The sequence below is a fragment of the Bison bison genome, unplaced genomic scaffold (genome assembly GCF_000754665.1).
Source record: "Bison bison bison isolate TAMUID 2011002044 unplaced genomic scaffold, Bison_UMD1.0 scf7180017864167, whole genome shotgun sequence".
Classification (NCBI taxonomy): Eukaryota; Metazoa; Chordata; class Mammalia; order Artiodactyla; family Bovidae; genus Bison; species Bison bison.
Window position 1 is genome coordinate 4,968,851 of NW_011494739.1, and position 20,987 is coordinate 4,989,837.

Genomic DNA, 20,987 nt, shown 5'->3' on the forward strand with positions numbered 1-20,987 from the left:
GCCCAGAGCGTCCCATCAGCTGTTGGGAGGCCACTCTGCACTTTTCAACTTCGCTGCCTCTTGCACATCCTCAAGTGTCTGAGTCTGTGTTCTGTGCCTCCATTCATCTGCCCACCCATCCCCTCATCCAACCATCACCTCAATGCCTACTCTGCTCTAAGTGTGCTCTGGGATGTAGTGTTAGGCTCCACGAGTCAGGAGCGCCTGCGGGAGGGCAGACCAGGATCTGTGTGCACGCGGTCTTGCAGGGCTCCCATGTGTGGAGCTGCGCTCCATGCACAACGAACAAAGAGAAAGAGACCCATCTACTCATTCTAAACAGGTTTATTAGGCACCTACTGAGTGCCACGTGTGGAGAAAGAAGCTGGAGGGCCATTCAGTCGGCACAGCAGCTCTGGCCATCCCCTGGGTGCTCATCCAGAAGAACTAGAAGCCATGGACAGCAAATAGGCTTCCCCAGAGAGATCAGACGAAAGGGATGTGATGTCCAAGGAGGGCTGGACGGTGAGAGAGGCTTCCCAAGGGTGGGGAGGGCTGGCCAGGCCAGGGGTCCAGTTGGGGTGAGGGAGAAAGACTCCAAAAGCGGGTGCACAGGCAGGTGCAGACCGGCCGACAGCTGCAGGCTAAAGAATGTGAGGAGAATAGGGAGCTGTGGGTGCTCAAGGCCAAGGCTGGGGTCAGGGGCCTGCGCTCCTGGGTTTTCATCTTGATGCTCACTGGCCGCCACAGGGCAGTTGACCAGGTCGGGCCTCCATCAGGGAAGCAGGCAGACACGCGGCCAGGCCGGGCTGGCCTTCCCCTCATCCAACCCCCCACGTCCTAGCTCCTGAGTACACAGCCTGTGGGTGCTGCTCTCTCAGACCCTTCAGGAAAGCCTCCGCCCAACCCTCTGAACCAAGCACAACAGGATTGGGGGGGGCCCTCCGGAAGGGTCCTTCATGGTCACTTTCCACAAGGCGGTGCCTGACGCCCCTTCCCAGCCCTGCCCACGTGGGGCCAGGTAGTGCCCAGGTGGACATGGACCCCTCTCCCCAGCCCAAGTTTTCACACCATCATAAACCAAAGAACCCCTACCACCCCTTCAAACATGCACATGGAAACGGGCCTCCCAACTGCCCGCTTCCCTTCCCAGCTCAAAGGCGGCACCATTAACTTTGAAGAAACAGCCTTTGAACGTGGGCTTGGCAGCAGGCTCAGGGCACCATGGGAAGCAGAAGAACTTGACCGTGGCTCTGCCGTGGCCTCAACATTTCACTTCCAAAGGCTTTTCTGGGAAGGTTCTGGCACTGCCTTGGTCTGAATGACGGGTGGTGTTAACAATGTCGTCCTGCACAGGGGGCCCCAGAGAGAGGGCCATGGCCATGCCCAACCCCCACCCTACCACCCAGTGCCATGGCGATGGACAGAGACCCTGCCCAGAATCCAACAAAAGCTGCAAATGAAAACGGGGCTGGCAGCTCACCCAGGCGCCAAGCAAAAGGCTTGTCCTTAGCAGTCACAGGAAGCCCTCTTCGGCCTGTGCTCCTGTGTCCTGCCCTGCAGGCTGGCCTCCGTGACAGGTCCATGAGACTGACCATGAGGACTCTCAGCTGATGGGATGGACATCCTGCTGGGAACAGTCTCTGGGGTCTAAAGAAGAGTTAGAAACCCTCAAACGCAGCCAGACCTGGACGAGGGGCCTGGGAGCAGCCAGGACGAGTGATGCTGGCTGTGGCAGGGTGGCAGGGGGTGTGTGGTGGTGCTCTGTCCTCCACAAATCTGGCGCCCCGGGTGAGAGGGGTGGAGGACAAGCCCGTGGCCACCTCAGCCGAGGTCACTGCACCCAGTGGGCTCGTTTACTATGCAGCAGTACAAAGTGTGAGCTCTAGGGCTGTGCCGCTGTTAACTTTTTATTTTTAAACAGATGGTCTGGAGTTTCCTGCTTATCAACTAATACAGCTTGGCAATAAACTGGTACAGTAAATCCTCGTGTCTCGGGGTGGCTATGGGTGACGGGGCACCATGAATTAATCAGGCCTCTTAGAGAAGCTCAGTCGTGAACCTAAGGTCAGCTGTGATAAGGTATTTCTAAGAGGCCCGTTGCTGGCCCAGACAGGACCCCAGTCTATCTGATATCTGCAGACCCTGCAACATGGAGACCCTTAAGTATAGGTGGGTTCTATTGGAGGGTGAAGACCACACCTTACCTCCCAGGACTCTATTTTCTGAGCAAAGCTCTCCTTCAAGGGCAAGGTGAGATACCCATCAAGAAGAGGCTGAAGCACTAAGATTTCACAGCAAGGAGGGACATTAAGGAGGCTCAGTAGTACCACACAGAGTAGTGTCAGGGCTTTGTGGGGGACACAGCTGCTGATGGCTCCAAGGACACTGAAAGCAGAAAGGCTTGGGGGAGAGAGAGATAAGGGGGCAAAAGGTTAACACGATAAGCAACCCCCTCACACACCACAACATGCCCACAGCCCCCAAGGTCACACCTGGATGGATCTTCAACTTGGTGTCCTTTTTCCATTAGCCAAAACAGCCCTCAGTGCAGCAGACATTTACGGGTGATCTTCAGGCTGCTGTCTGCTGATTTAGAGAAGTAGCCATGATTTTGAAAACGGGCCCCTTTCTCAGGTGAACGCGAGCAGGCTGTAATGAAATGGGCTGAGTGGAGCTCTCCCAGGCCTCCAACATGATCTCAGACAGATCACCTGTGTGAAGTTAACTCCTGCGGGCCTTATCCTTCTACTTGGCCAGAGAAAGGAGTCAGAGTCGTGAGGCCCTGCTGATGCTATAGAGCAGGGGTGGGGTGGGGAGCTGTATGGCGTGGCCTCCTTCACAATGGGAGGGAAAAAGCTGGTGGAACCCATGATGCGTCGTCACCCAACCATCATGCAGACAAGGAAACCCACATGGGTCACGTCACCTACCTGAGACCACAGGGCCACAGGTCCAGAGCAGGTCCAAGAAGTGTCCAGGGTGGGAGAGTGTGGGTGGGCCTAGGAACCTACCTTGGAGAGTCTCCTAAGAAAGCGGCACCACCTGTTAGGCCTGGGGCACTTTGTGCCAAGGCTGTAACCCTGGCAAGGTCAATCACCCAGAGATCAGTACTATGGGTGGGGCTCCAGCGAGATCATGGGGGTGTCCAGGAGCCCCCATCATAATGGACACACTGCACCAGGCACCCACCCACCCCGCCCCCCACCCAGCTAACCCCCAGGTACCTGCTGTTCCCATTGGGACTAGAGGTGGTGCTCGTACTGATCTCTCTCTAGGATCACTTTCCTCACTGGTCAGAAAACCCGAGAAAATCTGTATCACCCTGTTTGGAAGATGAGGATGAGCGGCCTCCTCAAAGGGGGCCAGAGGAGGGGAGGCACTGCTGGTGTCCGTAAGGCCAGCAGGGTACCCTCCCCACCATGTGGGCTCCAGGCCCCAAGGAACCAGCTCAGGACAGACTGAGCCCCAAGAGCTGAGGAAGGGCCCAGAAGCAGCAGAGACCCTCTACTACACAGTCCACAGAAGGTCTCAGAGGGAAAGCCTCCCAGACACTGGCTTCTGGAAGCCACCCCAGCTCCAGCCTGACCCACCACCTGAGTTCAAATCTGGGCTCCCCCACTTTCCTCCTGTATGGCCTCAGGAAAGTTATTTGACCTCTCTGTGCCTCAGCTTCCCTCTGAGACTACTGTGAAGATTGAACGAATGAACGTATTCTCCTGGGACGGAGAAGGCCCCGCTCGTTGCGTGTGCTCACTTGTGTCCGACTCTGGGACACCCGGCTCCTCTGTCCATGGGATTTTTCAGGCAAGAATACTGGAGTGGGTAGCCATTTCCTCCTCCAGGGGATCTTCCCGACTCAGGGATTGAACCCGTGTCTTCTGCATTGCAGGCAGATTCTTATACCCGCTGAGCCACCAGAGAAAAGACTCATCAGAGGGGAACAAACAAGGCAGGAGGAGAGCTTCCCTAGGCCAAGCTCCTCAAGGAAAGAGGACCTCCCAATCCCCCAGGAAGGTGTCCCTGAAGGCCTAGCAGTAGTCACAGCTGCCGTGGCTCTTCCCAGGGGCCTGGACAAGCAATAGTGAAGTCGGAACCACAGAGGACCAGGAGTAAATTCTGCACAGGAATAGGAATTACTCGAGAGCTGCCCACAGCCAAGGCCCTGAAGGCCCCAAGAGACCCCCTCCAGCACAGCGCCCTCCTCCTCTCCCTCGCCTGTGCCTTGAGCCACACCCAGACTTCAGCCTTGCCCCAGCCTCCTTGGTGCCTTCCTAACCACAGCTGAGAGGCCCAGAGCTGCACAGATGTTGGTGTAGCTGTGGTCACTACCCTGGCCCTGTGGAGTCTGTTCAGACTGCTAAGCGGCCACTGGAGAAAACCAGGCCACCTTGCTGGCCCCATGGGCTCAGCAAAGGCCCAGGGAGGGCTCACTGCCCCCTTCTTCCACTGCCTCCTCGCCAGGCCAGGCCACTCCAGGCAGGTCCATGAGCCCAGGTCTCCTGGCCCAATGTCAAGGCAAAGTCAAGGAGGCCCTGGGCAGCCGCTCAGAGGCTAATTTTGATGGCCCTCATTCCTCCCGAGATAATAATAGCTCCACTTTACTGCAGGAGGCAAGTGCAGATGCCTACAGAGGCCAGGCCTGCTCAGCCTTGACTGATGGGGCCAGGTGGTGGCGGGTCTGTGGCTCACCGACAGGGGGCGGCCGCCCCTCAGCTTCAGGGCCTGTGGACAGTGGGCCCCAGACACCCAAAGGCTCCCTTAGGCCCAGAAAAGTCAAATCTCCAAAGCTTTTGGGAAAATCTCCTATGATCGAAACGTTCGCGGCGAACAGAAGTCAGACTTTAAAAAAATCTGTGCGGATGAAACACATCCTGGGTGGGTTCAGGCCTGGGGGTAGCGTCCAGCTCCCCTCTGGGGTGGTGGGCATCCACAGATGAATTTCTGCTGTTAATAACAGCGGTGGCACTTCGGGGCCTGTGCGGGAAGGGAGAAAGGTCCTAGGCAGAGGAACAGCTGCCCAGGGGGCACTGGTGGGGCGCTGAGGCAGGTGCTCAGGTCTGTTCTACAGCCAAAACCAGGGCCTGAACCAAAGCTGTATCCCCACTCCCCTCTGAGCTGGGGGTTGGGTCCTGCTGACCTCCCACCTCCAGACCTGTCCCTTGTGGGCCGTACCCTGTCCCCAGCACCCGCTCAGAGTCCTCACCTGCCCCTCCTCCGCTTGCCAGGACGTTTAGCTCACTCACATGACCTTCTCGCTACCTCTTCACATGCTGGGCTGCTTCCCAGACCTAATCCTGCCCTGCTCTCCTGACCATATCTGGCCATGGTGAGGCGGCGGCCTCCAAACCCTGCTGCCCCTCTACCCTGCCATGACTGGGCTTCCGTGTGTCCTGGGACATTAAAAATATCTGTGCAGCCTTGGCACATAAAAGCCCAGTGCCCCCAGCTGTTGGAATACAGGGCCTCACTGGCCGGCACATGCCACCGCTTCCAATAAACGTCAGCTGACCTGGAACGCGGTGGCCAAGCCCTCCACCCCATCTCACAGCTCTTAACTTGGCTCCTGTGTCAAGGGTATTGTCAGCCCAGCCCATTCCCGACCCTACAAGGAGAAGACAGGCGCAGGCTGGGGGCCTCTGCACCATCTGTGTGCCCGGGACACAGAGCACATGCCTGGAGTGTGGTGCGGTATCCACCACAGCTGTCCCTCTGCCTGGCTGCCGACCCCGACGGGCCCCATGGCCCTGGGATTAATAGAGCACAAGGGGGCCCGGCAGCTGGCAGGGGCAAAATCTTTCCACACGGACGGTGACAACTGACATCACGCTGATTTGGGCCCCGTAGGCTCCATGTGTGCATTCTTTTGGAAAGACCACAGCTGCAACCTGCCTGCTCACTGGAAATGCGTCCACTTCGCTGGCGAAACAGAGGACATTTCCAGTGAGCAACTGGGGGCCTTTAAGAGGGAACTCAGATGTTGGGTGGTGGCTTTAGGAGACTCGGGCTCGCAGGAGTGAGGTCTGCTCCTCAGGCCAGGTCCCCTCGGTCTGTGCCGTGGTTACACATCTTGTGGGGAAGAAGAAGGGAAAGCAGGTTCATGACCTGACATGCTCACCCCCGGGGAATGGAGGAAGAGGGTGGCCTCAACAGCCCCCAAAAGAACTCAAAAAGAGTAGGGGTGAAATGAGATGATTTCTGGAATTGAGATCCTTTAAAGTCCACTCAGAGAAAAGGTAGAGGCAATCGAGGGAAGCAGGGCAGTGGGGCTGATGGCCATGCAGACGTGCTGGGGCCCTGGCCCCCTCTCTGCCTCGGGGCGCTTGGAAACTTCCATAACAAGTTTAAAAATATACACGTCAAAAAAGTATTCAACAGAAGTTTGCTGAGGGCCTAGTGTGTGCTGGTACTCTCTGGCAGAGAAGGGAGTGAGGCCTGGCAGGTGACGGAACATCGGGTCCCCTCCTCGCGTGCCCTGGATTGGTGTCAGATGTCCCATTCCACTGGCGCATACCTTTTAAATTCAGTGTTTAAAAATACCACAATGAGCCTTGTAACCCTCCAGCTGACCCAAGAAAGCACAGGCGGTAACCTGATCAACTGGACCCCCTGTTCCCCTGCCCACCTTCTCATGGAGGCAGTGAAGATGTCACGCGAGTTGATCTGGGTTGACCATGTGCTGCTCATGTACAGCACTTCGCCTTTATCATGCATAGACTGCTTGCTTTTGAACTTCACTATGTCTGAATACGGCCTTTCAGGCACAGGCTCTCTTTCCTGGCATTTTCTGGCAGTCGGTCAAAAACAGAAAGCGCAATGGAAGACCCGCTCCCCCACTAAACCCCTGAGTGAGAAGGGCAGCCACAGCCCTCCCAGGCCCGGGGCGCTGCTTGTGAGGCAGCTCTGCTGAGGCCAAGGGCATGGGGTGAAGCCCCCTGTTAAGCCTCATTCTTGGCTGTGTCTGCAAACGGAACTGAAGTATGTGAAGTGACAGCAAATGTCATGGTAAAAGCAGAGCAAGACAACTGCGTCTGTCGATGTATTACGAGAAGGCAAGTGTCACTGAAAGCAGACCCGCCCCAGCCACTGGGTCCCGGTGAGACTCCACAGGGCGCTGCAGTGTGGGAGAACTCTTCTTACCACATGTCCACCAGGAGAGGCCTTCCCTGGTTCTGGCGTCAAATCTAACCTGTCCCCTTTGATGGTGAGGGATACAGGAAGACCACCTGTCTTCATAACCCCTCTGGGTTCCACATGAGTATCTATCAGGGAAAGGAGGGTGCTGGACTGGATGTAGGCAGCATCTGGGCTGATTTCCAGAGACGAGGACCACCGCTATCTGTTTTAAGAGCTATGCAATGATCTTGGCATATTATATATGTATTTAAGAAACACTCAGCCAGGAGCTAAGTGATGGTGGTATAACTGTCCTTTAAAACCAAACTCATTTATGTAAAGAAAGCAAGTGAACCTAAAGAAAACCATTCCATGGCTAGAGTGTGGCAATATGGCAAAATCATGAAGCTACAAGAGCAACAAGTTTGAGCACAAATGATCTCGACACTTCTAAGAGACTGCAAAAGCTTCTCTAATTTCTAAGCTGCTACTGAGCTCAGAAAGTTCTGACTACGTTATCTGCTTAGAAGTGGCCATTCCACACAATAGGCAGCTACCTGGCTGGACTGAGCCTCCTCGGCTCCCCGTCCTGTGCTTTGGAGCATTTCCACAGCTCTGCCAGCACAGAGCCCACCGCCCACCAAAGCTGCTGCTGAAGGAAGCCCTCAACAACAGGGCTCAGCTCTTGGTCAGGAGCCCCAAGGAACCTCTTGGAAAGCTCCCGTTTTTCTCTCCTGAGTTTGCTTTGCCCCAAGTTTCCATAGTGACTTCAGAAAGAAACAGACAAGCACATTACTCTTCATGCAGGCAGTTCACCCAACTCCACAAGTGCTCTCAACCACAGACCCTCTCTCATCACACACAAGCCTATTTGAAAAATACTTTGAGATGGGAATGACTTCTTTTAAACATCGTTAAAAGTAATTATATTATTAATTGTATTACCTCCCTTATGCATTTTAGTGCCACATTATTAATACTATTAAGGGAAAGCCAGGGGTCACCTGTCATCTCAGCACCCTTCTCCTCATTAGCACTGCCTTCCACACTCAAGTATGTCCCATTTGGATGACAGCGACACAGTCACCCTAGTTGTGCTCCATGACGAACTTGTCTATGCCTGCAATGAGTGGCTGGGTAGGAGCAGGGGGAGGACAGAGATTCAAAAGGCCGAAGAGCATTGTTTAAATTGCGGCCATTCCGAACTTAAACTGTCCAGATCCAGGATTAGGAAAAGAGGTCTACCGCCTGGGTTCAAAACTATCAGCTGCCACGTGGTAGCGGAGTGAACAGTGCTATTTCTACAGGAGCTCAGTTACCTTCAAGAAGAACTAAAAGTGGCCCTGACCGCAGAATACACGGCCTCTCTCTTCTCAGATCTTTTATTGAGGTTTTTCTACCCTCTGTCTTCGTGGCAGACTCTGAAATAAACTTCACTGAAATTCAGTGTTTTTTCTTGATCCATTAGAGACAAGAATAATGAAGGCCAGGTCACGACCCCACAGACCCAGCCCTAAGCCCTCACTCCCACCCTGGGGAGGTCTGGGCTTTCCAAGCCAGAAGAACAGGGTGGTGTGGAGAGTGGAGTCACATGTGCTGCTGGGGATCAAACTGGTGGCCTTGTATTGAAGGGCGGCTGAGCCAAGGCCCCGTGTCTACCTGTGACCCAGGCAGACAGTTAGATCTACCTCAGCAGTCGCAACCCTAGAGAAGCCCCTGTGAACACATACATAGGAGCAGATTGAAAGGACAGGGGCGATGGTCTTCTAACAGGGACCAAGTGCATGGGGTCGGGGGTGGGGGTGGGGTGGAACTATCAGCATGTTCTCTTCAGACAGAGATGATGACTGACAATCTAAGAGCCAGGCAGCTTCCGTGACCCAGCCAAGGGTCTCCAAGATACAGGGCCAAGTGAAAAGCCACAAAGTGGCATAGACATTACTTCCATTGTTTTTTTTAAAGCAATTTTTCTGTGGAAACTGGCCAGTATGTGAAGTTGGTAACCTCAGGGGCATTCGAGAGGTGGGTTATGGAGACAGTCACAAGTTGAGGGTTATTAAGGCAGACTTTGGCCTTTAGCTCTAGTTAGTATTTTAAACTTCTTATGTAATGTACTAGTTCATATATTCTACTTGTAATTAAACATTAAATATCTCAAAGTAATGCCAGAGAGGAGCTGCTGCTATGTCACAGGTTTCATGAAGCAGACATCTTGAGAAAACTGACTTGTCTTTCTTGTTCCTAACTTCCATATTTGGGGGACAAGCTTTAAGTAGTTAACAGGTGCTTTTGGAGTTGGGTGAATTTTTGAACCACCGGCAGAAATAAGTGTCACCAAATTATCTTCACTTTAACCTTGCCCAAGCCTTTCCTGGCTGCTGGGTGGACTCTGCCAGGCTTGATTACTAAGGGCAGGTATAGTTCTATTTCTAGCTTCCAAACCACTTCTGGTCAGTTCCTGCTCTGCTCTTTCTTTAACAAAAAGCCGGCAGAATGTCAGTTCTACAGTGATCAAGAAAAGAATGCGAAGCTGGGAACTGTCCATTTGGATGCTCACAGAAAGTAGATCTGATATCAAGGGGCTGACATCCGAGCCCTCAGCTTACAGTCCACGTCTCAGGGAAGATGCCTCACTTGTCGGAATGAACAATAAACTAAACCTGAATCACAAAAGTTCTCATCTAAGAGATGGCTTTGCCATTCCAAGCAGGTCCCACCTCTGAGCCTCAAGTCTCCCAACCTGTACTGCCAAGGAGCTAAGATTTCATCTCTCAAGGCACATGAAAAGATACCCAATATCACTGTTGCTGCTAAGTCTCTTCAGTCGTGTCCGACTCTGTGTGACCCCATAGACGGCAGCCCACCAGGCTCCCCCGTCCCTGGGATTCTCCAGGCAAGAACACTGGAGTGGGTTGCCATTTCCTTCTCCAATGCATGAAAGTGAAAAGTCAAAGTGAAGTCGCTTAGTCATGCCCGACTCTTCGTGACCCCATGGACTTCAGCCCACCAGGCTCCTCCGGCCATGGGATTTTCCAGGCAAGAGTACTGGAGTGGGGTGCCATTGCCTTCTCTGAACATCACTGTTAGGAAAATGCAAAACAAAACTACAATGAAGTACCATCTCACACCAAAGAGTCTACAAATGACAAATGCGGAGAGGATGTGGAGAAAAGGGAACCCTCCTACTGCACTGCTGGTGGGAATGTGCATTGATGCAGCCACTTATGGATAACAGTATGAAGTGTCCTCAAAACACTGAAAACAGAGTCACCATATGACCCAGCAATCCCACTCCTGGCCATACATCAGGAAAAGACAAGAAGTCCAATTCGGAAAGATACATGTTACACTATTTACAATAGCCAAGACATGGAAGCAATCTAAGTTTCCTTCAAGAGATGAATGGATAAAGATACAGTACATAAGAGGCCACTAAGACACAAGACCCAACTTGACTGGCTGCCCCAACTTTACATTAGGTTCTTCTTGCCTCTCTGGGGGAAGCACAATCGCCTTCTTGGCTTCTTGACCTTGACCACCACCACCAACTGAGCTGCAGTCAATTAAGCTATCATTTCAGCAGCTCAATACCAGTTCGCTTGCTAATTCCTTTCCTCATTTCATCACCTTCACAACTCTGGAGGGTAGGTTTCTTTGGACCCTAGAAGGACCTTATTTTGCAACTGTGGAGGCAGAAGACGGGACAGGTAGTGCCACTGGTTAGCTATGAAGCAGGAGGCAAGATGTATCTCCAGCCCCAGCTGTTCCCAATCCAGCTTCTTGTCTCTCATCCTAGCCTTTCTGTTGAGTTCCTCTCACAGGATACCATCTTATTTCCTTTTATTTTATTATTATTTTTGTACACTTTTGGTCATGCCACACGGCATGTGGGCTCTTAATCCCCTGAACAGGGATGCATTGGAAGCTCAGAGTCTTAACCGCTAGACCACCAGGGAAGTCCCTGTTTCCTTTTAAAACCCACCTAAGTAGCTTCAGACAAAAGACATTGAGAAAATCCCTTTAAACAAAGAAGCACAGCGAGGATGCCCCACTGCACCCATCTCCTCTAGAAAAGGAGCAATGACTCCTGTCTCTCACATAGTCTCAGGAACATGCCAACACACAAAGGAAGGGTGAAGAAGCCAGGAAAAGAGGAAGGAAGAAATAAAAACATGAATCTAACTACATGACAAGACTAACTAGAAGAAGACAAAAGGATAAACCAAAATTTATTTTTAAATTAAGAAGAAAGCCCAGAATTACCAAATAACACAGAACTGTGAAGTCCAAAAGAACATGAGTTGGAAGTCCCTGATTTTGATATTTCAGAAAATGCTAAAATGTTCAAATTACTATGGAATGCCAACCTAGGTTGCCAACGAGGTTTTTTTTTTAATATGCTGTCATTTAAAAAACTAAATAAAAACCAAATTTTAAATAAACTTCTAAAAAGTCCTCTAATATCTTCCAACAAAAAGCCCCAAGTTGCTATCAATTGTCACCCAAAAAGAAATGACACTGAAATACCGAAAGGTAGGAAGCTTCTGCAGCCTCCATCTCAAGGACAGCCCCTTCCCGGAATACGCTTAACCTGACGGAAACCCCACGACATCATCTTGATTTCTCTCACTCCACTGTGCGTTGGCATCTGGCAACCAGTGACTTAGCAGGACTCTCTCCTATGTACGGGATTCTCTTCTACAAACCTTCCCACATCCACCTCTCAGCATTTGCTGGAGCAGCTCCTGGATGCCTCATAAACCAAGCAATTGTAAAGGGAGCAAAACAAGAGAAAGATGCACAAAAATCAATACCATTTCTATAAACAATAATCAACAGCCTGAATATAATGATAAAGCAGATTCTGCTCACAATAGCAACAAACATATCAAATGCTTGGGAAATACTTGATACATATTCATATATCAAACTCCACAAAGGATATATTAGAATTATATAAAGAAAACACAAATCCTTAATGTATGAAATAGAAACTCAAACGAAGAAGAGACCAAACTTCTGGCTGAAGGCTTAACAACGCTATTTCCCAACTTAATTTATAGATTGACTCAAAATCCAGTCAAGGCATCACCAAGGTCATTACAGAATTTGGTAAGAACGATTCTTGAATTCTATAGAGAAATAAATGGGCAAAACAATCAGAGGATTCTGAGAGCACACAGAAGATTCTTGTCCCAGAAGATCCTGAACTATAGTATGAAATGATGATTGTTAAGGCTATAAACCAACTAAAACACTGGGAAAAGACACCACAACTTAATACAGCAGAATCAAATTCGTTACCAATAGAAAAATACACGGGCCCCACTACTGTCCCCGTAGTCTGAAGACAGAGTGATAGTTTTCAAAACCTTCTTGTCTCAATTTGGAACAGGACATTTTAGAGTTTCTAAGTATTCTTGCCTGGAGAATCCATGGACAGAGGAGCCTGGCAGGCTACACGGTCCATGAGGTCGCAAGAGTCGGACACGACTTAGCGACTAAACCAAACCAAGCAATACCAGAAAATTTCAAAGTGACAAAGATGAAGATTTCTTGGCAATCTAAAAAAAACCCTTTTGAATTCCTGTGTGTTTCCCTAGGGTCATCTCAAGCCCTACCTCCTCATTCCTAGGCTGTCCAAATCACAATTTGAAATTCATTAGATTCATCTTGTTCTCTGTGAGTGTGAGGATGGGGTGGCAGAGGTGCTGGCACCGGGCGCCAGAGAATTTTCCAAGTTCTTTAGTCAGGGGCCCTGGCCCACCTGCCTGGCATCCAGCAGGCCCCACACAGCCCTCAACTTCCCAGCTGCACAGATTGTTTCAGAAAGTAATTAGGAATTCTCCAAGTCCTCACTTGCCACAAACCAATCAAACTCAGCCATTTGGAAAACAAGTCTTGTTTTTCCTTCTCTCACCAGTGAAGAGCTGGGAGGGAAATGTCAGCTCTTTCAGGAAGAAATTTCTAGACCAGCAAAGGGAAAACCTCCCAATTTACAATGATTTTAGGCTTCCCCCTCAAAAAAAAAAAAAAACCCCAAAACAAAAAACAGATGGAAGTGAGAGGGTCCAGAAGTCATCACCAGTCAAGAGTGAGCTTTCACTTCTGATCTAAGAAGACCTGCTCTCTCATTCTTCCAGTTCTGGGACATTTTCATTAACCCCAGCAGTTCGTGTCTAACTGTGGGCCTGCTGAGACCTGTATAATCCTGGCCCTGGAAGTGACCTTGTCCATCCTCTGGCCCAACATCTCAGGACGAGCAGGCACAAGGGAAGAAGGGGAGGCAGGTATCCACCAGAAGCAGGAAGCAGAGGGCGGACCCCAGCAGGCCGGGGACCTGCTCATAGGGTGGCTCATAGGGGTGGCAGGTCCAGAGCACCTGCCACCCCTGCCTGGCTGACAGGTCCCACAGCCTACAGACACTCGCATCTGTGTCAGTAGGATGGCCCTCCCCTGACTGCCTTGGGGAAAAACAAAGCCAAGTGCAAATAACAAACAAATACCTTAGAATCCTCCTCAACTCAAGCACCACCACCATGAATGAGGCTGATTCCCTAGTTATCAGAACGGACTGATTACAGAGCCCAGCGTCATTTGCCTGAAGATAATTGCCTCAATTCTCCACTTCACTTTGCCCATATAGAAACAGTCCCAATCTACCCAAGCCTCAGTGACTAGGCGTGTAAAATTGGTCTAATCACATCTTGAAGAGCTTGGGCTCAAATGATGGCTCCGAGCGCCAGCCTGAACCATGACACCAGCAGACTCTCTCCCTCCCTCTGGCGCGCCACTGCCTCACCCCGCCCCCAGCCAGGACCAAGCCTGGAGAGGTGAGTCAGACCCTCAGCAGAGCAGAGAAAAACAACATGGAGGCTCTCTGTTAATGCCAGTGGCCAGGGGACAAGGTGGGAGTCAGGGTGAGCTGAACAAAAGCAAAGCGGCGTGCCGAGGACACTCCTGACGGCTGAGCGTCCTCTGCCATCAGTAGCGCTTTCACCCACCGCCCACCATCCCCACGAGGGGCTGCCAAGGAGGGCAAAGGGTGCAGCTCACACTACATCACCTGGGCCGTGGGCAGCGCTGGCCATGGAAAAGCACCAGGCAGGCTGGGGCAGGGCAGGTGACCGAGCCCAGTCCTCATTTCTCCAGGACAGAGTAGGCAGAGAGCCAGAGTCCAATGTGAACCTGGGACCACACCACACGAAAGCTAAGAGCCAGAGTCAAGACAGAGAAAGGGAGGCGTCCCGCCTCAGGAGGCCCTGGCCACCCAAGCTTACACCCTGCCTGGGGGAAGGGCCTTCCAGACACTTTCTGTTCGATCAGTAGCCTAGAAATTGCTCCGCCCATGACAGGAGCAGGTGGGCAGGCGGGTGGATGCAGGGTTGGTGGGAGAACCTCGAGAGAGCACAAAGCTAAGGCGAACGAAGGCCACTCGTGAGAGGACAACACCAGCAGCACTGCACGGGGACACACAATAGAGAATCGCAATCCCAACAACAGAAGCCAGCCAGGTCAAAAAGATGATGACTTCCTCCTGTTGTCTGCTTCTGCTCTGGATGGGAGTGCTCCCAAAATCACAAAATCAGGGGCCTGGCCCTGTGGCCCTTTCTACTGGTGAGAGCCAATCAATGCCGGTACTGCTTGAGTAAGTTACATGGTGCCCAGAGAAGCGAGACAAACCCAGACCTCTGTAGGGGGCAGGCAGGAGGGCTGACGCCAAATTCCCAGGGCTGGAGGGGTTGAGCCTTCTGGCTGATTGCCACAGTCAGGGGCGAGTAGCACTTCAAACTCCCTGAATTCATTTCTACCCAAAGGAAAGTTTGAAAAGCTCTCCATCTTCAAAAATAACCTTTTCGAATGATTGTCCAAAAAATATGTTCAAGAGTGATTGTACCCACTTGCCTGGAGGAGCAGAACCGATCTTTTATCTTCCGTCTCATCTTGGAAAATGTACTGGTGTTGAGGGGACCTGTGACAATGCCCCAGCAAGCCTTCTGAGAATTCCTGTGAGTCATCTGTCTCCCCAGAGGTACCAGAGCAGGGCTTTGCACACAGTAGGCACGTGGGTTGAAAGCCTTCTAATGGGCTCCCAACAAAAGAAAAGAAAGCCTCAAAGTCAGATGAGGGAAGACCCCACCTCCTGCAGAAACCCACCAGATGGACACTCCCTGACACAACCACTGCCCGCTGGCTTCCCTCCCTGGTTTGCCCATCTGGGAAGGATTGAGGATTTGCCACCTGTTGGCAATCCACTCTCTAATAATTGGGGGCATTTCCCACTGACGTGCATGTTGTCAAATGGCAGGGCTTGGTCCCCTCTCAATCACCTCCATCTCCCCACAGGCCTGGAAGACTGTCCTGGTCATAGAAGTGACTCAATGTGCAATTGCTATACAGCTAATTTCATTTTTAATTTCTGAGACAGCTCAGGGCAGGGAGGCAAAGAGGCCCAATATAATGAATAGACAGACGGCTAATTTCTCTGCCAGTGAGTTGTGGAGCAGAGAGCCACAGAGTCCCACCTTGGTTACAAAAGGCCCACCCACCACTGGCTGAGGCTTCCCAGTTAACACCTGTTTGCTTGTGTCCTAAAACTGCCACCCAGACATTCCTTCCTGCCATTGAGCCACCTGCACTTTCATATGCCTCTGAAATAGAAGCCGAGTTGGAAGAACACGTCCATTGATAGAGCCCTCAGCTCCTCTCCCAGGGCCTCCAGACCCCTTTCATGAAATCAGATTCTGACTTGAAAAGAACTCAGTGAGCGTGGGGTTCTAATCCACCCGGCTCAGGAGTCCTGGGGAAAACATCTCCAATATGTGGTCCTCTGTCTTTTGATTTAATGCTGCTCCTGACAAAGAGCCAACCACCTCCTGACAGTCGTTGCATTTCACAGTCCTAATTGTTTGAATACTCTTCCTTGGGCTGAGCTGACATAGCCTGCTGGAACTATGTTCCGTAGGTTCTAATTCTACCCTCCCAAGCCACATAAAAGACATCTTAGTGCCTCTTCCCCAGGATGATCCTGTAAAGGGCTGGAGACAATACTCTTCAGAATGAACTGGGAACTGCACTTCCCTATCCCATGGGCTCAGGGGCCACCCTCCGGCCAAGCCCCGCAGGTGACATACATCCACACTTTATTTACCACAGACAGACAGCCCCTCGCTCCTTAGCCTGGTAACAACCCGAGGTCGTTCATCACCACTTGCTCCTTTTTGAAATTCATCCTGCAGCAAGCACTTTTAAAGTCATACACGTAATGCATTTTAAAGAGCGTTTTCTGCACGGAGCCATTTGCTTGGCCTCGGCACTAAGTGCGAGATGGAACAGTATTTTAGTGTGGTCCTCCTGCTCTCGGAGCCCGTGTCAAATGAACGCCAGAAACGTACCTGTAACTATACATGACTGGGGCTCTAAATGCGGTGCTTTGTTAAATGTTCATTTGTTGATTAAAATGCATCTTGCAAAGAAAGTGCATTTCTAATGCAGACTGTAGTCCAAAACTATGTATTATGTAATGCACATTTTTTAATAATGCAGGCAATCTCGTGTATCTGTTTTAGTGGATCAGCTCTGAGCTGCCATCTCCATTACAGGCAGAAAGCACTCCTGCAAAACGAAGTACTTTCTTATGTCCACTAAAGAATCATAATCCCCCTCATTGCTGACAGCTGGCATTTGTCTCCATTGAAAGGGCATTCAGCAGCACCCACATCTGCCTGATTTTTTCCCAATGTGCCCTGAGAACCACTTGAGTGATGTCTTTATGTTCCACTCACTGTCAGGGGGGCTGCACTGATTGAAAGAAAGAAAGCAGATGGGTCAACGTGAGCAGAACCTTTGGAAATGTCTCAGGGTGGGGCTGAGAGATCAGGATTTGAGATCTATAGCTCCAAAGGACCCTGTCCCCTGTCCTGTAATAACATCCATATGTCACAGATCCAGGCATCTGTGACAGTAAACCCCTTTTGGTCGCTCTGGACCGAGGAGGAGGAAGAGAGCACGACAAGAATGCAGACATGTGCCCTTTGACGAGGTTTGCAAATCGATTCCACTTTATTAGACTGATCAGTATTTTAATGCTACAAATGAACTCAATGAACTCAAGACACAAGACAGGCACTGCTGAGAAGCCAGGTCAGGAACATTCAAGACCATTCACAGCCAAGCCGCAGATATAAAACCTTCACATGTCCAAAACAGTGGCTAGGATCTCACTAAGGTCTTAACTCTGGGCTTCACAGCTCTAAGGCGAACATGGAAGGAAAGGGGTGTGTGCCCCACCATGCTGAGGAACCACTGTGGATGCAGGGCACTCTACTGTGGACTACCACAAAAGGTAAAGCAGAATCACCTCATAGAGGAGGGACCACCCTGATGGTCCCGTGGTTAAGAATCCGCCTGCCAATGTAGGGGACACGGGTTCAGTCCCTGGTTTGGGAAGATCCCACGTGGCATGGAGGAACTAAGCCTGTGTGCTACAACCACTGAGCAACAGAAGTCACCTCAATGAGACGCCCAAGCACCATAACAAAGAGTAGCCCCCGCTTCCCACAACTAGAGAAAGTCCAAGTGCAGGAATAAAGACCCAGCAGAGCCATAAAGAAAGAAAGAAAAGAAAAAGAATTACCTCATGGACTCTTGAAGTCTCTGCCACGTTGACTCAAAGACAAGAAAAACCACCTGTGCCACTTGGAAGCTTGTTGGTACTTGCAGACTTGAGGAAGATGGTTTTGCTGAGTTGTACCACGGGTGGACCTGTCACTAGGGCAAAAGGGATGCTCTGTATCTGAATAAGGTGGGCAGAAGCAGCAGTCAAGTTGCAACTGGAACCCCTGAGCTTCCAAAGTACTACCCTTTCCTAAGCAAGGACCACTCCAGGGACCCCCTCCAGGAGAACATGGACCTCGTTTGATTTTCCAGGGCCAAGAGATGGTCTCATCTCCTTTGGGGTTCAACGATATGACCTAGGGGGTCTAGCTGTCCCGTAGCCCTAATACTCTGGTTGACCCAATAAATTTTCTCATATTGTAGAATGCATACTGAATCAAACAATGCTGATGGGTAAGGAGTGAGTCCTGAGTGATTTAATGCTCTGATTAACATAAGATTAGTCCTAAAGATTCTCTCCTTAATATGAGATTGCCTTTCCTTTCCTCTTCTTCCTACTCTACCACCTTCAGCACCTAGAACAGAGGTTGGCAAGAGTTAGGCATTCAATATTTGTTGAATGACTGCACTTTGTTGAAAACCTGTTTATGAAAAGAGCTGTGAACGGTACCCTGCGGTTTCCTTGATAGCCGAACGCCCTGCAGCGCCCTCCAGGGTCGGCGAACTGGTTTGCACGTACTGAACCATCAGCACAGATCTTCCTTGAGGGATGTTCTGGGCAAAGAGAGACTTTCAGCCCTCGTTCTGCGCTAGAGCTCAGGGTGGCCCACCAACGGGTTTGGGGACGTGTAAACCATCACCTCGTCTGTCTGTGGGCGTCCTTCTTAGCGAAGATGCTTATCTAACCATTCCGTAATTAATTAGTCGCTTCAGACCGCATTGGGGAAGGATCTGGAAACGTCTCAAATTACAGTTTCTAGACCAGATCTGCCAAAGGTGTCTCACGATTAATGATTGCCTGAGATTACCCTTTTCCAACTATAATATTAAGCCCTTGGAAAATGCCCTGGACTGGATAGTTAATAGTGACGTACAGACGCTCATTCCTCCAGAAGACAGAATATCGGCAAATTTTTTAGCTGCTTCAGGCTTTGTTCAATTTATCAATAACCCTGGAGAAGCTGGGGAGGGGTCCGGACACCATGGAGAACCCATGCCCCGCTGCGCACACACTCTAACCTGTGGCTCGCTGGCTGGCTGGCTCGCTTGCTCCATGGCACCCGCCTGGTCCCCCCGCCGCTCGCGTCGTCCAAAACCTTTCAAACAAGGTTCCCTCCTGCCACCTGCCGGTCCACTAGGGTCTGAGCCGAGGCTCCGCGCCACCGCGCAACGCGCGGGGACCCGCCCCCGCCTCCCTACTGCACATGCCCGGCAGAAGTCCGGGCGCGCAACTTTGCAGAACCTCTCAGCCCCGTCTGTCTTCGCCTCAGTCTCCTCTTTCCTCTCCCAGGCGAGAGGACCAGCGGAGACACCTCTCCGGAGTCTTAGGCTGCAGAGTCTAAGACTTAGAGAGAGGGGCCCCGGAGGAGACGGACTTTCCCACCCCTTTTCCCATCCCTTCTTTATGCCCAGAGAGGCAAGCAGAGGCGCGGAGCTTTAGAAAGTTGAGTGGTCAGGAAGGTAGGTGCTTCCCTTTTTCCCCTCGAGCCGAGGTGGGGCTGGGACCGCCGGACCCAGCTTCTTCCCTCGCGAGGGGCACCTTTTTCGGCTCTAGCGGCCGATGCGCTTCGGAGCTGCTCTCTGCAGAGCCAGAGGGTGGGTCGGATTCGCCGAGTGTGCGTGAGGATGGATCGTAGATCCCGACCTCAGCTAGGGCGCCGAGCTCGCCACAATTACAACGATCTGTGCCCACCCATAGGCCGCCGGGCAGCCACCGCGCTCCTCTGGCTCTCCTGCTCCATCGCGCTCCTCCGCGCCCTTGCCACCTCCAGCACCCGCGCCCAGCAGCGCGCGGCTGCCCAGCGCCGGACCTTCCTGAACGCCCACCACCGCTCTGCAGCCCAGGTATTCCCCGAGCCCCCTGAATCTGACCACGAGGACACAGATTTCGAGCCCTCCCTTCCCGAGTGCCCAGAGTACCAGGAAGAAGAGTTCGACTACGAATCCGAGACCGAGTCCGAGTCTGAAATCGAGTCCGAGACCGAATTCGAGACCGAGTCTGACACCGCCCCCACCACTGAGCCGGAGACCGAGCCCGAGGACGAGCCGGGCCCCGTGGTGCCCAAGCGCCCCACCTTCCACCAGTCTCTCACCGAGCGTCTCAGCGCCCTGAGGCTGCGGAGCCCCGACGCCTCCCCGAGTCGTGCGCCGCCCAGTACTCAGGAGTCTGAGAGCCCCAGACAAGGGGAGGAGCCCGAGGACAAGGATCCGAGGGACCCCGAAGAGTCAGAGGAGCCCAAGGAGGAGGAGAAGCAGCAGCAGCACCGCTGCAAGCCCAAGAAGCCCACCCGCCGCGACCCATCCCCAGAGTCCCCTTCCAAAAGGGGGGCAATCCCCATCCGGCGTCACTAATGGAAGACGCGCCCCGGATTCTCCTTGTGTTCTTTGACCCAGGTTGGTTGCCCACCGTTAAACTGGCGAGTCTGGGGTCGGTGCAGGACCGGCGGGAGGAAGGGAGGGAGGAAAGGCAGGTTAGAGGGAAAGCGGGAAGAGAGCGGGCTCAGTGAGCCAGCCCGGGAGGGGCAGGGGCACAGGGCCAACTGGAAAGGGCTCCCCAGACCTCCCCCAGGGTGCCGGTGGGCGCCCAGGTGGCTAAACGCTTGTTGGACGGTGGGGCGTCTTTGCGCCCCTCTGGAAACAGCCAGAGGTCTCCGAGCTGGTATCCAGGACGCACGACTGAATCCCGGGCGCACCCCAGGTTTCGAGCTGCACACCCAGAAGGCACGGGTAAGTCACTTATTTTACGTGCATTTTTCCCTCCTAGAGAAACTAGTCTCAAACCAGTTGGCCATGGCGGGTGCCAAAAACGTGGTTCGGAAGTGCTCGCGCCAACTTTCGGAAAGCAGGGCCGCTGCGCTGTAGCGACACTGTTGCAATGTGCGAAAAGTAATCAGGCAGGGATTGGGTGAGAACTCCGGAGAGTTGCCTGCTCCCGGAAAGTCTCTCTCGCGCGCGGCGATTAAAGCACTTGGAGCCTGGAGCCCAGGACCCGTTGCTGCCAATTTGGAGCCGCGGGACCTCAGCGCCAGTGCCCCTCGCGGCTGTGCGCCAGTCCT

The 20,987-nt window shown here is 52.2% G+C and overlaps 2 protein-coding genes and 1 long non-coding RNA gene across 8 annotated transcripts in view; 2 read left to right on the forward strand and 1 right to left on the reverse strand.

Annotated features, from left to right (window-relative positions):
- Positions 1-314: 314 nt before the first annotated feature.
- The window catches only part of LOC104989975, a 31,293-nt gene continuing 10,620 nt past the window's right edge, over positions 315-20,987 (reverse strand). For 2 of the 3 annotated variants that reach the window (XR_825448.1, XR_825447.1), the window contains 5 exons: positions 17,732-17,865; positions 3,207-3,304; positions 2,475-2,631; positions 1,463-2,382; positions 315-623 (listed from right to left, as the gene is read on the reverse strand). This is a non-coding gene — a long non-coding RNA (uncharacterized LOC104989975). The remainder of the gene's footprint in view (positions 624-1,462; positions 2,383-2,474; positions 2,632-3,206; positions 3,305-17,731; positions 17,866-20,987) is intronic. The other variant, XR_825449.1, reaches the window with a different exon arrangement.
- LOC104989974 (neuroendocrine secretory protein 55) overlaps positions 19,350-20,987 on the forward strand; it is a 57,778-nt gene continuing 56,140 nt past the window's right edge. For all 3 annotated transcript variants that reach the window (XM_010841847.1, XM_010841848.1, XM_010841846.1), the window contains exon 1: positions 19,350-20,325. In XM_010841847.1, coding sequence (XP_010840149.1) covers positions 19,558-20,283 — 726 coding nt within the window. In that variant the 5' untranslated portion in view covers positions 19,350-19,557 and the 3' untranslated portion in view covers positions 20,284-20,325. The remainder of the gene's footprint in view (positions 20,326-20,987) is intronic.
- Positions 20,250-20,987, forward strand: part of LOC104989972 (guanine nucleotide-binding protein G(s) subunit alpha isoforms short) — a 66,963-nt gene continuing 66,225 nt past the window's right edge. For both annotated transcript variants that reach the window (XM_010841841.1, XM_010841842.1), the window contains exon 1: positions 20,250-20,325. In XM_010841841.1, the coding sequence (XP_010840143.1) occupies positions 20,283-20,325 (43 nt within the window). In that variant the 5' untranslated portion in view covers positions 20,250-20,282. The remainder of the gene's footprint in view (positions 20,326-20,987) is intronic.